This window comes from Mesoplodon densirostris, chromosome 15 (assembly GCF_025265405.1).
Source record: "Mesoplodon densirostris isolate mMesDen1 chromosome 15, mMesDen1 primary haplotype, whole genome shotgun sequence".
NCBI classification, from domain to species: domain Eukaryota; kingdom Metazoa; phylum Chordata; class Mammalia; order Artiodactyla; family Ziphiidae; genus Mesoplodon; species Mesoplodon densirostris.
This window is the reverse complement of record NC_082675.1, coordinates 41,924,614-41,939,475: the sequence shown is the minus strand read 5'-3', so window position 1 is coordinate 41,939,475 and position 14,862 is coordinate 41,924,614. Positions and strand designations below refer to the sequence as shown.

At 39.7% G+C, this 14,862-nt stretch overlaps 1 protein-coding gene across 7 annotated transcripts in view; it reads left to right on the top strand.

Annotated features, from left to right (window-relative positions):
- Window positions 1-14,862, top strand: part of ZNF521 (zinc finger protein 521) — a 289,007-nt gene that overhangs the window by 256,140 nt on the left and 18,005 nt on the right. For 5 of the 7 annotated variants that reach the window (XM_060119104.1, XM_060119098.1, XM_060119096.1 and 2 more), the window contains 2 exons: window positions 2,761-2,892; window positions 5,298-5,413. In XM_060119104.1, the coding sequence (XP_059975087.1) occupies window positions 2,761-2,892; window positions 5,298-5,413 (248 nt within the window). Of the gene's footprint in view, window positions 1-2,760; window positions 2,893-5,297; window positions 5,414-6,267; window positions 6,518-13,491; window positions 14,505-14,862 lie in introns of those variants that run through there. The other 2 variants (XM_060119101.1, XM_060119100.1) reach the window with 2 other exon arrangements.

The window sequence follows — 14,862 nt, the reverse complement described above, 5'->3', positions numbered from 1 at the left end:
GTGATAAGTAAGTGTGAACATGGGAAAATGAGCAGAGAAGTTAACAACAGTGAGAGAAATGAGTGGGTCTGTCCATTGTCTAGGTTGGAGCATCCTGGCTTTTGCTTATCTATCATTTGCTGTGTAATAATTCAGATATATTTTCTGTCCTACTCAAATAACTAGGACAAGTTATTTGTTGGAAAAGACCTCTACGTAACTTAGAAATAAAAGGCAGATAGAACGTCCAACATTTTTTTCAATATTATTCAATATTTTTCAATGTGCTTTTAAACTATAAAGAGTTCTGAAAATGCTGGGTGCTATTGTTATTATCATTGCTGTCGGTGCCCTCACAAAGCATGGAATTCATGGAAAAGAAGTCTGCCCTAATAATGCATAAATACTTTATAAGCGTGTGTCACCTTTTTGTGAATTCACTGGACTAAATTTTGATTATTTAACATTTTGTGATGGAACTTCTCTGTTCTTTGGATAGGGAATAAATAAAAATCTATGAGGACATTTTCCTTATACTCATATAAATATATCTTATTTATTTTCCCTTCTATTATTTTTCCAAACAAAATACTCATAGTCAAGAAAGATAACAAAACATTGAAGATGACATTAACGTGCATAATTTACGTTATGTTCATGTGGCAGTCAATCATTATCCCCAAGAAAACCCACCAGGCCTATATATGTTCCTTGACAAACATTGCAAGTTTAAGAATTCTGGAACATATGTGTATAACTTCTCACACCCATAGACCACATCTTCGTTCTTGTGCAAAGCACATAATTTAAAGTTGAAATTAGAACTCTTAGGAACCTTCTTACTATCACAATAAAGGTATACAGCACTGAGGAAATAGAAAACATTTAAATTTGGCAAGTATTTCTGACGATTAACTTACTGACCCAATTCCCGACAATAAATATTGTTTCTTATATTATTCAATATCCAAAATTTAGAAAATTTTTGGTGCTTTTAGGATTAAAAAAAAAGAGAGAGAGAAAGGAACAGATGAAAAACCTTTGATCTTATATAATCCCTAAAGCTTTTTGTATAACCCCTAGTCATGTCAGTATGCACAATTAAACTCCTTCTTACATAGTTATAATCAAGGAATTTACTGTGCCACCCAAATACAGAGTAGGTTTTTATCTCCTGTGAAATGTAGACAGTACTGGGTGGCTTAATTAGTGCTTTGCTTCTCTTTTTACAAATTCCAATCCTCTGCTTCTAAAGACTCATACTTGCGTGAGAAGAAAGATTAGGAATACAAATAGAGTGATTTTACTCCTAGTTAGCTAATAATAATTCACTTTGTAATTGGGCCTTTGTGTTGCCAGCAATATCAACTGGTGAAGGACTTCTGCATGCATGTGGTGTTGAGTAAAAGGAAATCACTTGGAGTGTAGACTCGTTACCCCTACAGTGTAAATATGTCTTTCATTCCCTAGACCTAGACTATCTGACACAGATGGTCCTTAGTAGCATTTCTAATCTTTGCAAATAAGAGAAGATAAAAGTATAACTTGATAACATTTCAGGTTAAACTGAAGCCTCCTAACCCTTACTTTTCCTAATGAGAGTCTTGGGAATAGCTGGTGTATGCCACAGTATGTCTGCTAAGATCATGGACCCTGAGGCCAGGCTGCCTAGGTTTAAGTTCTGGTTCCACCAGGTATTGCTCCTATGACTCAGAGCAAAATTAGTTCAACTCTCTGGGTGTCACTTTCCTCATCTGTAAAATGGGAATAATAGTAGTTGTTGTTAAATTCGATGAATTCATGTCTGCAAGCACTTAGAACAACAGTGTCTGGAACAACAGTAAGCACCAAAGAAGTGTTAAATTGTTTGTTCTAGTGCTATGGGTCTTCATTTCTTATAACTGCAAATTGAAACAAGTTAGAATAACCCTTAAATGTATAATTTCATAAACATTTTAATGAGGAAAACAACATAAAATAATGTTTTCTGTCTATAACACAAACTTTTCATTTTATATAACAATTGTTATTACACTAAAATATTTTTCTACCTGTTCCTGAGATATCAAAGAAAACTCCAGGACTAGTCAAAAGTGAGCCTGGAGCTCATGAACGTGCCTTTGGAGAAAGACAGGCAGAGTCTAGATCTGAGGGTAAAACTGAAACTGTCTTACAAAATAAAGGGAGCAATGAACTGAGAAGATATGGGGGACTGGGAGTTTCAAGCAAGAAAAAAGAGCATTTATAAAACACTATGAGCATTAATAATATTTCAAAATTGCCAGAAAATCTTGGAAGTAGAAAAAGGAAGTCTTCAATGGGAAAACCACTAAAAACCTTATGGTTAGCAATAGAAACCTCTAGAACCTTCTAGATAAACCAGAGGAGAGGCCTGGGGAGAAGCTGTTCATTTTTCTATCGTTCCTTTATTTCAGGACTTTGGAAATACACAGCCCATAAAATCTTGCTAGTTAGAGAAAAGGAGATGCCTCGTTATTGACACACCAATTTTACTTTTAAAAGCTTAATAAAATACATTACCCCAAGAGAAAACCTGCCTTGTGGTTATCGTTCGATTTTTAAATCTATTTTAAATTCGATTTTAAATTCAATGTTTCCAATTGATATAAATTCATAAATAATGTGAAGTAACCATATATACTACTACACATCTATATTTGGGGCTGGAAAGAGTTTAATGTATGCAGTTATAGTTAACTCACTAGTCTGTCAAAGATGTGATAGGTGTCAACTTTTCTGCTCACGCACTTCCCTTAACAGATGAAGGACTGAACCATGAGTGCAAACTCTGCAGCCAGACCTTCGACTCCCCTGCCAAACTCCAGTGCCACCTGATCGAGCACAGCTTTGAAGGGATGGGCGGTACCTTCAAGTGTCCTGTCTGCTTTACAGGTAGGAAGATTATTTCTGGAAAACTCTGGAGAGTTTCTCAGCCACATCCTGTCTTTCCTACCAGGGCATACTTCCCACTGCTATGGCCTTTTACAGATCTGACTTCAGTTCAATTTGGGAAGAAGACGTTTGATTTCTGCTGATTAGCATTATCGATTGCCACCTACTTTAGAGGCTCGAACGGTCAGGAAGGTTAGCTGTCAGGATGAACAAATGGCATTTCAGGTTCTCTCAGAAGTTTGCACTTTTCCATTTGTAAAATGACATCCATGTTTCATTCACTTTTCTCCTCTCGGTGTTAAAAGGTTAGCAAGGCAAAGGTGGCTTTTTCATCATAAGACATGGGACTAAAAGAAGTACAGCCGTGTTGTCAACATGTCTGTTATTTAAACGTGGAGAATTTTATAACATTCCCCCTATGAAATATAAAGGCATAATTAAAACCCTCCCCCAATTCTTTGAACTAGAAAACAGATTAAATGAACACATTAGATGAGGCCTTTATTTCCTATGTCACTGGATTTTTAAAATAGAAGTTGATATAAGTTTATACTTTTAAGAAGAAACTTTTATGAGATGTTGTAGCATTATAGTTTTCGGCGGCAGCAGCAAAAAAAAAGAAGAAAGAAAGAAACAATGCAAATCAGAAACTATAATTTGAAGCCCATAGGGGTTGAAATATGATCACACACGTTTCTGCTGCTCCTGCGACAATGACCAAGTTATTTTGGAAAATCCTTCGTGATAATTTTGCCTGTGTCTTGGACTCATTGGTCAAACCCCTCAAGGCTATGTTTCCTTCTTATTTGTCAGAAAAAGCAAAACAAAACGAAAACATCTCCTCTCAAAAGTGACTTCCTGGTTTGCGGTGTAAAATTCCGAAGCATTGGTGTTAACCTTCACTGCATTCAGCCTGTAGATTTCTGTCCTGTAATAAAATAAAAAGAGAGGCCATGTTCCTACACAGTTAGCACAAGTAGTACCAGACTATGCTGGTGGGTCTGCCTTTACCATTGGCCTGTGAGGCTCCTTCATTCAATAATCCCATCAGCCACTCCTTATTTTGGAACTATTTTTTGATTCCTCCAAATTTGTATTTAGAAAATATGTATATTATGTTTTCACCATAACGTAGTATTTGTCTTAATACAATGAGTCAGGAGTCTGGGTTCTTTATAAAAGCTCCTAGTAAGTCTTCATAAGGAGGACTGGGTCATAGATCTCCTCATGATTAAGGCCCCTAATAAAACAGCCCTTTCATGTTGTGGCCAGGAGCCTCGTAAAATGTGCTAAGTTAGATAGAGATTTGTTGCAGATCAGTATGAAAACCCCATTTCTTTTGGTTGATGTAGGTAAGAGACAAAAATGCATTAATCATGAACGGTCTGCCTTTCCTGTGCTGACAGACCTGAATTGTTTTGGTGTATCTCGAAGTAATTTTAGAAAAAGCAATTTAAAAAAAAACAACCTTCCAATATAAGGCATGTTGGGGGGAAGAAGAAATCTGAGCAGTTTTTTAAGGTAATGAGAAATATGATTAAAATGTATGACTCACAAGAACAATATTCTAATATTTTAGGTTGGCTGGCAATTAGAATAATTTTAATGATTAGAGTCAAAGTCAAATGCCAGCATCTTTAATAAATCCTTTGCCTGCCTATACAGATTAATATTGTAGATGCAAACTTTTTTAGGTCACAGTGCACCAGGCATCCATCAGAAGTCGTTCTGCCAACCCAAACACTGCCTCTGGCATATACAATTTAATTATTAATAGTATGTCTCCTAGGTAAACTGTTACACAGTCTTAGGGCCTTGTTTTGTAGTCATTAAAATTGAACATGTTTATATTATTGAAACCCTTGCATTCAATGTATAGGCTGAGTTGATCTTAAAGTATCCAAAGAGAATTTACCTGCCGTTCTGTTTCACATTTATAGACAGTGCCCCAGAGTAGCTGTGGGATATAATTTTTAGCATTAACACATTTAAATAGAGAACTGTTTGGTAGCTATGACTTTAGGCAAATACAATAAACAGGGTTTTGGCATCTATGATTTCTTAACCTATGGGTTGCTGGGAAATAAGAATCATTTCTGTTCAGACAGTGCTGTGCATTTGACAATTTTCGTTTTAAAAGATTTATGGGGGGCAGGGCCTCGATAAACCTTTCCTTTGGAGCTGTTTGGGTTCAGTTAGGTGCTCGGTAGAGTGCATCTTAACAAAAGCCAGAGACCCAACCATGAGCACGTGTGACTCAGCTCTCCCCAGGCCCCTGGCAGTGGTCACACCCAGAAGGTATGCCATTCATTCTGCTCCGTCTGGAGCTGTTCACAGGGAGTCATGGACGGAGGGCATTTCGGAATGAAAATAACCTCAAGTTCACTCTTCTTTTATCATTTCAGTGTTTGTTCAAGCAAACAAGTTGCAGCAGCATATTTTCTCTGCCCATGGACAAGAAGACAAGATCTATGACTGCACACAATGTCCACAGAAGTTTTTCTTCCAAACAGAGCTGCAGGTAATATCCCCATGAGGAGGACTGGCATTGAACTCAGTTGCTCTTCTTATAGGAAACAAGGGCATTTTAAATCTGGATTCACAGTATCACTCACCCTGGGCCACCATGATGCTTTGTGTGTACTGGGGCAAAGGGAAAATTAGAGGCTGGATTAACAGACACCAAAGTAATTTTGCCTCTGGCTGCTGTCAATCATAAAAAGAACTAGAACAGACCTATAATTGGATCTTCTGACCCAGTGTGATAGACTTAGGGGTCAGGTTTATTGGACTGTAGGATCATTCACCTCACTTGTCAGGGCCCATTCTCCCAAACCCTGTTTTATTCATGTTCTGTTCCCACTGGGCTACAAGCTGGATGGATGTCCAGGTTATTGTTGTCCTGAGGGGCTTAAAATCGGAAGGGAGAAGGGAAGAGAAGAAAGAAGCTATACACTTATCCACTGTGTTTCTTCTACGTAACAGAATAGAATAATTATTAGTGACAGCCTTATAGTTGCAAATTTTGCATCCAAAGACTTTTTTAGCCTTGAATGTCCCACTTGCTAGATGTGTGACCTTGCACTGGTCCAAAATGTTTCAGAACCTCGGGTGTGAAGAAATAATAGACAGATGTAACACTCACAGGGCTGTTGTTAGGTAAAAATGAAATAACGGGTCTGAATGTAGGGTATAAACTCTAAAATATAATAGAAATGTTTGGTCAGTTTGATTATTCTTAGCAATAGACTAGTGTCAGTCAGAGACCTGGATCCTAACCCAGAAATGTCCCTTACTGTAAAAAGAAAATAAGTCTATTTTTCCCCCTCTTACTTCATCTGTAAAATGGGTCTAATATATATCTTCATTTTTCAGATGGAATGACATAAGAGAAACATGCCTTTGTTAAATCTTGTTGGTGCCCTTGGAGGAGAATGGATTAGAATTCAAAGTTATTTCATTATTGTGAGCATTATTATTATCAGTAAAGTTATTTAGACTAAAATAGGGTGGGGATGATTTTTTTTTCTTTGGTACTGAATTCCCTAAACAACCAGAAGAGGGTCTGATGTGATTGATGTGGTTGAGGCAGGACTAAGGGACCCAAAGCCCCGCCCACTCCATCTCCCATCCCACGCTGTGGACCCTGGGGCAGCTTTGGACCTCCTTGGGCTCTGAGGAAGCCATATTTATGTGAATTTTGTATCAAAATAGGGAATTTACAGTTTATCATCTCAGCTTTCATCCTACCAGTGAACAAATAGCAAATAAGGACATCAGATAAAATATATATGAAAGAATAGATGATGCTATTTAAGTGTTATAATGTGTCAATGCACCAATGTTAAAGTTGCTCTATTACTTTTCATCACTTCAAAAAAGAATTCTCCTCTGTCACGTCTGTTTGTGAATTGAATATAGAAGATAGACCAAGTTAGACTATTATTTAAAAGTATACTTCATGAAAGTAACCTTAATTTCTATTGGAAAATATAGTATTCTTATTGCAGTAGGTATGGAAGGATAAGTCCTTTGAGTTTGTAAGATTGTAAAGGATATGGCTAGTACACCTAAATGATGCTGTTAATTAGTATTTAAACTGTGAAGCAGAATTCATAGTAGCTTAAAATCAGAGTTGTAGAGATTCTGTAGAGACTGGCTTCTTATCTAATGTTCCTGGAAAAAAGTTTGCAACAAATCCACTTTTGTACTATATTAGTAGGTTCTAATGCTACTGACCTGCTGGTCACTTCAATGTCTTTCATTAAAAGAACCCCACACTCCAGCAGTGGTGGCCTGTGCCCCGTTGGCGAGCAGACAAAACTAAGCAGTTAAGCATGTCCTTCAGGACTCCAGGTTTCTTTTATGGCGTATTTTAGGGTTTCATGGAATGTACAGTATTCTCTCTTTCCATTACTGTATAGACCAGGGGTTCTCCACCTCTTTGATCTCAGGATGCCTTGACACAAATTATTGACGACCACAGAGGGCTTTGATTTATGTGGGTTACTATCTGTTGATGTCTTCCATATTAGAAATCAAAATTGAGAAATGTTTTAAATGCAAAAATACACAAATAAACAATTCTACTAGCTGTTGGAGAAATTATATCTTCCAATGTCAAGTAGCCCCTAGAAGATGCCACTGTTAATGACAGTATAAAGGGCAAACATTGTCTTAATGTTATTATGAAACTAGTCTTGACCTAACAGACTCCCTGAGAGGATCTAGGAGACCCCCGGAGGTCCCCCGGCCATACTATGAACTGCTGGTATAGAAGACATAGTACCAAACACAAAACTGTTTCTGCATCTTTAAGACCTTATGAGGTCAAACATCTCTCAAAACATTTCTGACTCATTCATTCAAATTGTGATCTGGGCCAAAATAAGACTTCTTTCATAATCCGAAGCTGTAGCCTTATTTTTCCAATCCCACAACTCAGAATCATACATATTTGGCCTTGATGTGAATACTCAGGCTTAAAATGTACATCATTCCTTTGATAAGAACAGTATTTATAGTTAATATGTGATAATCATTACAGCTAATATCCACAGTCATTGAAATATCTATGTAGGTCTGTTTTCTAAAATCCCTAGTAAAAACAATGGCTTTTAGTTTCAATACATTAAGAAAAATGGATCAGAGTTAACTTTACTTCTTCTAGTTTTGAGACCTTTCTGATTTTTATGATTTGAACTTAGAGGTTCACAGTCCTGTGCGTTTGTCTTCATTACTCACATCACTTTATACCCGTGCTTAGAGGATGGAATTAATATGACTTTTATGTACTGATTTATTTCCTGCATAGAAAGTGGTCGGGGTAGGTATACAAAAAATACAGTTTTGTGCATGTCTAGAATAAGGGGGGAAATCAAGTGAAATTAAGGTGACAATAGAAAATAAGATCGGTAACCAAAATAATAACAGAGTAGAAAAATGAAGCCCCTTTACCAGCCCACTGTAGTTCATGCCTCGGTATGAAAATTAATGCAGATTTTGAAATTGATCCATGTCATACCACCTAAACTCATCTACTTTTTTATGCCACTAAAGTTCAGAAAGAAGGACCTTTCACAAGAGGCATTTTATAAACCAAATGCCCAAGAACTGGAGCTTTAAAAGCATATCGTTTATTTGGCTCTTATATCAGAGTGAGACTAATAGGGTAGGTTTAGGGTGAGCGTTCAGAATTGCCCAGGAACATCACTGTGGTGTATCTTTTAATGGTGCATAAACGATTTCATGACCATAATAAGTCATTTACATTTCTTTCACTGTTTATACCCAGTTAAAAACACAAAAACATCTTTTTAAGGATAGAAGTGCTTTGTTGGATATAAAATCACACACACACACACACACACACACACACACACACACAGACATACACAGAGATTTGTTATTTTCATTAACCTCACAGTACTATTCAAATAATTCCTCAGAATTCAAATAATTGAATTCAAATAATTCAAATTATTTGAATTCAAATAATTCAATCATTGAATCAGAATTCAATAATTCAAATAATTCCTCATAATACACTGTCCATCTTCAGGAATCAAGGACTTAGGCATTATCCTTTGACATCACAGACCACAGTTGCTTTTAGAATTAAGCAAGAGGAAACCTCTGTTTCTATGGGACACTCCATCTAGGACTTGCCAGTGTGAGAGCTATTGTCTTTGCATGACCTCTAGACCTTTCTGACCAGAAGTTCTAAATGCCAGTCCAGGGATGTGTAATGTGTAATTCCTGGCAGGATATCATCTTTTTCTTCTGGTAGAGTTTTCCCCCGTTCTTGCAAGGAATTTTAATATACTTCAAAGGCCACCTAGCAAGCTGGTAGGGAAGATGTGCTTTGGAATAAGAGTGCATTATTTGAACTAAGTGAACACTTTGTTATTTTTAAAGCAAATGAATATGTTGAATGTTTCACATGTTTTCCTAATAGACCTCAAAACTTTTTCTGCAGAACTTAAGGAAGCTGCTTTGAGAGAAGGATAGTATGGTCCAAGAATAATATCCTACAATGCATATTTGTATCCGAAGTGGTTTATACAGGTGTGGGCAAGTGGTGTGTTTGTAAAACTTCTGTTGAATAGGCCATTTTCTTTCAATACAGTAATTACTGTTTAATTGGTGCCTCTAGAAAAACTACAATTCAGTGGCAGTGATCAAATCATCCTCTTCCAATGTGTCCCCATAGAGAGTTCTCTGAGGCATCATGTTGTGAATTTAATGGACATAGAGGGAATTCCAGTGGTGGGAAGAGGGGGAATTGGCCTAGATGAACTTGAGGCTCTGAGATTATGGTATTAAGTTCTTTTTGAGTCAAAGATTATTTTGATGCTTGGCCTTCCCTTCATTAATTCATGAATGCACATACAAATAAAGTAGTGATTTGACATTCTGAGGGATACGCCAAAACTTTCAGCTATCGCTAAAGTTTAAATATGTAATGGTCTCTACAGCTGTTTGATTTTCTTCTCAGATCACTTTCCCACCAAATCAGCCTGATTTTGATGCATATTTTTCACACCACAGCATCACTGTTGCTCAAGTTTTATGGTCACATTTCTGAAAGAAAAATTAATTACTGCATATGGAATGGGACATACAGGACAACAGTACAGCACTGAAATGTGGCTGCTGTGTGGCTGACTGGGTCATTCACTAACATAGCTCCTTACCTAAACTAGCCTTTTAATAATTGTTATATAAGTTTGTGTCTCAGAGTATTAAGTAATACATGCTGAGGCATTGAAGAATCCTTGTTGGGAATCCCCTGGCAGTCCAGTGGTTAAGACTCCACACTTCCACTACAGGGGGCACGGGTTTGATCCCTGGTCAGGGAACTAAGATCCTGCAAGCCGCATGGTGAGGCCAAAAATAAAAATAAGAGGTTGAATGTATTAAAAAAAAAAAAGTGAGCCTTTAAAAAAAAGAGTCCTTGTTAATGGCCAAACCACAGATACCATACTATAGACTGCTATCATCCCTATACCGTTCTGAGGTAAGAAAATATATTCATTAATTTAAAATATTTATAAAAATATAATTTTATCATTTTCAATTTACCATGGCCCCAAGCTCTCTGACATATCAAAAATAATTAGAAATATATGATATTTACAGTCTACTAGAAAAGATTTACATATGATTAACTATCATATGAGGTAACATGTGATAAATTGTTCTAAGTATCCCAAGAGAAAATGTTTATTCTCCAGCTGGGGGAATCGAGAAAGCCATCATGTGGGAAGCATTCAAGCTGGTTTTGAAGGATGGATATGCTTCCGGTATCTGTGGATGTGAGAGAGTTAGCCATCCATAAAATCTCAAATAGTTAATGGTTATTTTCAAAATAGTTTTCATGTTTTTTTTTTTTTTTTTTTTTTTTTTTTTGCTGTACGCGGGCCTCTCACTGCTGTGGCCTCTCCCGTTGCGGAGCACAGGCTCCGGACACACAGGCTCCGCGGCCATGGCTCGCGGGCCCAGCCGCTCCGCGGCATGTGGGATCTTCCGGGATCGGGGCACGAACCCGCGTCCCCCGCATCGGCAGGCGGACTCTCAACCACTGCGCCACCAGGGAAGCCCCATGGGTTTTTTTTTTAATTTGTTTTATTTTGCTTTGATTTCTACATAGTCAGCTTAGTACAAGGGAAAGGGCATGAAGTGCAGAGAACAATCACCAGAGTTTGATTTTGGTCACTGACGCTCACAAGAGATGGACTCTGAGCTTCCATTTTATCATCTGTAAAATGGGCATGTAGGAGACAACAAAGCATCCTGCCCAACCCCCAGGGTCCTGGTGAGAGCGCAGTGGAGTAGCCGATGTTGAGCCGTCAGTGCAGAGTGTGGAATAGGGAAGCACTGGGTGAGCTCTGCTTCCCGGACCCCCTCCCTCTCCCTAATGCTGACCTCAGTAAACAAAATCAAGATCCATCATTACTTGGAAATAAAATCTTTATCCCGGACGTGTCAGATGTTTCCTTAGTTCTCTGTTCTAGTTCACTGGAAAAATTTCCCAATTAATCATACCTTGACATAGTTTCATGTTAATTGGCTTCCAGGTAGAAATTCTTATTTTTAAACATTCATCTCTTTCAAAGGATTAAAGAGTCTTGAGCTTCTTTTTAGTTCTGGTCTTTCTTTTTAGCACATAACTGTAAAACTAAACATTGAAGTTTGCTTTCAGAAATGTATTTCAAAAGAAGCTAACCCTTCTTCCCCCCGACCCCGCCTCTGAAATTAAAGGTGAGTGGCCAAAACAAAGTTTTATCTTGCCCCTCCACATAAGACAAGGTAGGATCGGAGTGTAGTGTGGGGAAAGGTTTGTTTTAGTTTTAGCTTGTTTTCATATTTTCCTTGGAGTCAGGCTGAAATTCTCTTTTGCAAACAAGAGGAGTGGAAAAGTGTGTCTTACTGCTGCTCACAGCGCATCTATAAGAAGTGCCTCTAGGGCTGCCCTAGTGGCACAGTGGTTGAGAGTCCGCCTGCCGATGCAGGGGACGTGGGTTCGTGCCCCGGTCTGGGAAGATCCCACATGCCGCAGAGCAGCTGGGCTCGTGAACCATGGCCACTGAGCCTGTGTGTCCGGAGCCTGTGCTCCGCAACGGGAGAGGCCACAACAGTGAGGAGCCCGCATACCGCAAAAAAAAAAAGAACTGCTTCTAAAACTATTTACCCCTCATAACTCATCTTCTTCTCACAACTTTTCTATATTTTTCAATTGCTTTGTTTTTATTTCTAACAGAGCTTGAAATTTCTTTCATGATCCCCTCTCCAACTGTAAGACTCCAAACCCTGTCCTGCCTTGTCTCTTATCATGTGGTCTCCCTTTGGGACCCTCAGATTGGAACGGTTTGCCCATCACCATGTCTGGGCCTGCCATAGCCGGGTTCCATGTTGACAGTCATGTGGTGGGGTTGCTTTCTGCCTCTTCCTAGGTGGTCTGTGCCCCATACCTTAGTTCTCCACTGCCACCCATCCACTGGACCTCTGTGTATCTCCTGTTCTTGGGGCTGAATTCGCAGTCCTTAAACACGTCGTACAGACTCAGAGGGCTGCAGGAGTATAAATTGTGTCAAGGGAACATGTGGCTCTGGAACTGGTCCGCTTCTGCTCCGCCCCATTTCTCTGCTTTGTGGACCTTCGGGGCTTTTGAAGTAAACTGGTGCTACAGCAGCTTCCACTTAATTTGCTCAGTGGTTAAACGGATCTATCTCTTTTATTTGATCGGATCTCTGGGAACCAAATCGTTTGCATTGATTGCTTGATTGGATCTATGTTTTCACCATTACTTGTGATCACTTTCAGCTGTTAATATTGGATAATTCAATCAGGAATGATTGTCCTTACCACTGAAGGCAGAAAGTTAATCATACAGGACAAAGAAATAGGGCACGGCTCACCTCGGTTTGACTGTTAGTCTCTCTCTCTCTCAGCCCCTTCCTCCCTCCTTACACCTTCTCTCTTCCTAACATGTAAGCAGTAGTAAAAAATCCTATCAAAGCTGCCCTTTTTCTTGAGCAAAGAAGGGAGTTTAAAATTTTATAGCATTCATAATGCATCTAAAGGTGAGGTAGCTTTATTTCGCTTTTTAATAAAACTGCACCTAGAAATTAAGCAAGCATACCGAAATATAAGCACGATTATCACAATGAAGTCATTAGGACTTCATGAGTAAATGAGTTTTCACTTACCCATTTTGTACCAATAAATCCCTAATCCGTGTGTGCATGCTTGGGGGCACAAACTGGGCTCACCTTTTTCTAGGTTTGGCCCTCACTGCTTCACCATGTGTCCTACCAGTCACATTTTCAAGAGTCAAGTGGGTAATAGGACCGAAGGAGGGGCAACAGAGGTATTTGCAATAAGCGAAAACCACTTTATTTACATTGAATCATTTCTACGGCACCCCAGCTCAGTTTTTAAAAACTCTCCATCCATTAATTTCTTAATGTTCATATTGATGCCTGGTTTTCACTATTAAGAGATGGAGCACCACCTCCCCGTTCTAGGACTCATTCCCTTCTCCAACAGCCCTGTTGTTAGCGATCTGCCATTACATTATTTTTTTGTCTGGCCCAGAGTTGACGACAGATGGCCATCTCCGAACTGCCATCAGTGAGACCTTATGGAGCATTCAGCTAGTGTGTACTGAAGAGCACCGCGGCCAGTGCTGCAGCTCCCTCCCCTCCCCCACCCCCTGGAAATGTTCATCACCTCTGCCACATTCCACTTTGGCTGGGCTCTGCTGGCCCTGCCGGCTCCTGTGTCACCAAGACAGCCTGCTACCACAGCACCGGAAGATCTGCCTCTGTTAGGAGCGAGAAACTGCGGGCACAGTCGTCCTGCAAAGACAGCACTCTGATTCAGCACCTTTGCAGGCAGATCCTTGGGTGAGAGCTGGACCTCCACATTTCTAGAACATTCCGCAATCCAGGGAGGCGCGTTGAAGTCCCCCGTGTGTTCCTGTTTTAGATGTTTGCTCTACATGTGGATACGTCTCCTCACATTAGCAGAGACACAATGCCAGGAATAGACTCTTTGTGTTTACAGATTTCGATCGGACTCTTGGAAAGCACCACTTCCGTATCCACCTGCTGTGGCAGTTAGAGTTAGAGAGAAGGTAGTCATGGGCTTCAATGCTCAAGCCCCTGAAATGGGCAGAGAATCCACTGCAGCATCCTCTGACCCGTCCATGGGGCAATCCCTTGGCCAGCCGCATGAAGTGAGCTGTTGCTGCACATTTGGAGAAAGATTGATAGTTTGTTCTTCACTGAGTTTGCTAAGGCCAGGCGGCTTCAGAGCCATGCGTGTATTTTCAGAGGAATTCACATTTGTATCCTTTATTGTTATATTTGCAGCGAATCTACAGCTCATAACAGGCTCTGCCCCGCAGCTATGAAGGAGTGAGTTCCCCTCATTGGGGAGAGAGTGGTGTTCTGTGAAAGCCCGAGATGTGGCGGGTGAGATGAATAGTGCTTAAAAGCGGTGCTCGCGGTGCTGTCATCTAGAACAGCAACTCCGAAGCTTTAAACGGGAGTGAAAGGCAGGGTAAACGAGTCCTTTCAAAGTGGTGAAATTTTAAACTGCCTAAAATAACCGGCCTTCTTCACTGATAACTTCATCGAGGGAGGGAGGGAGGGTATGGGGGAGGTCACTGCGCAGGAAACCGCTTTCCCGTAAGAGCAGGGCAAAGTTTGCAAAGGGGAGGCTTTTCCCTTGTACCCAGCGTGTCTGGGAGGCTGGCATCTTTCTTGCGTGCCCTCCTTTTGCTTTGATGCGGCCCCTCAGATGGCAGAAGACCATCTCTCGCCGGAAACCCGAATCGCCCACAGAAGGTTTCCTTTTTCACTTTGCCAAAACTTAATTTTATAATTATCTGACTTACACCACTGGGCACATCTGCTAAGTTTGTGTGCCTTCTAGACAAATAAAAGGCTACTGTGATACTAC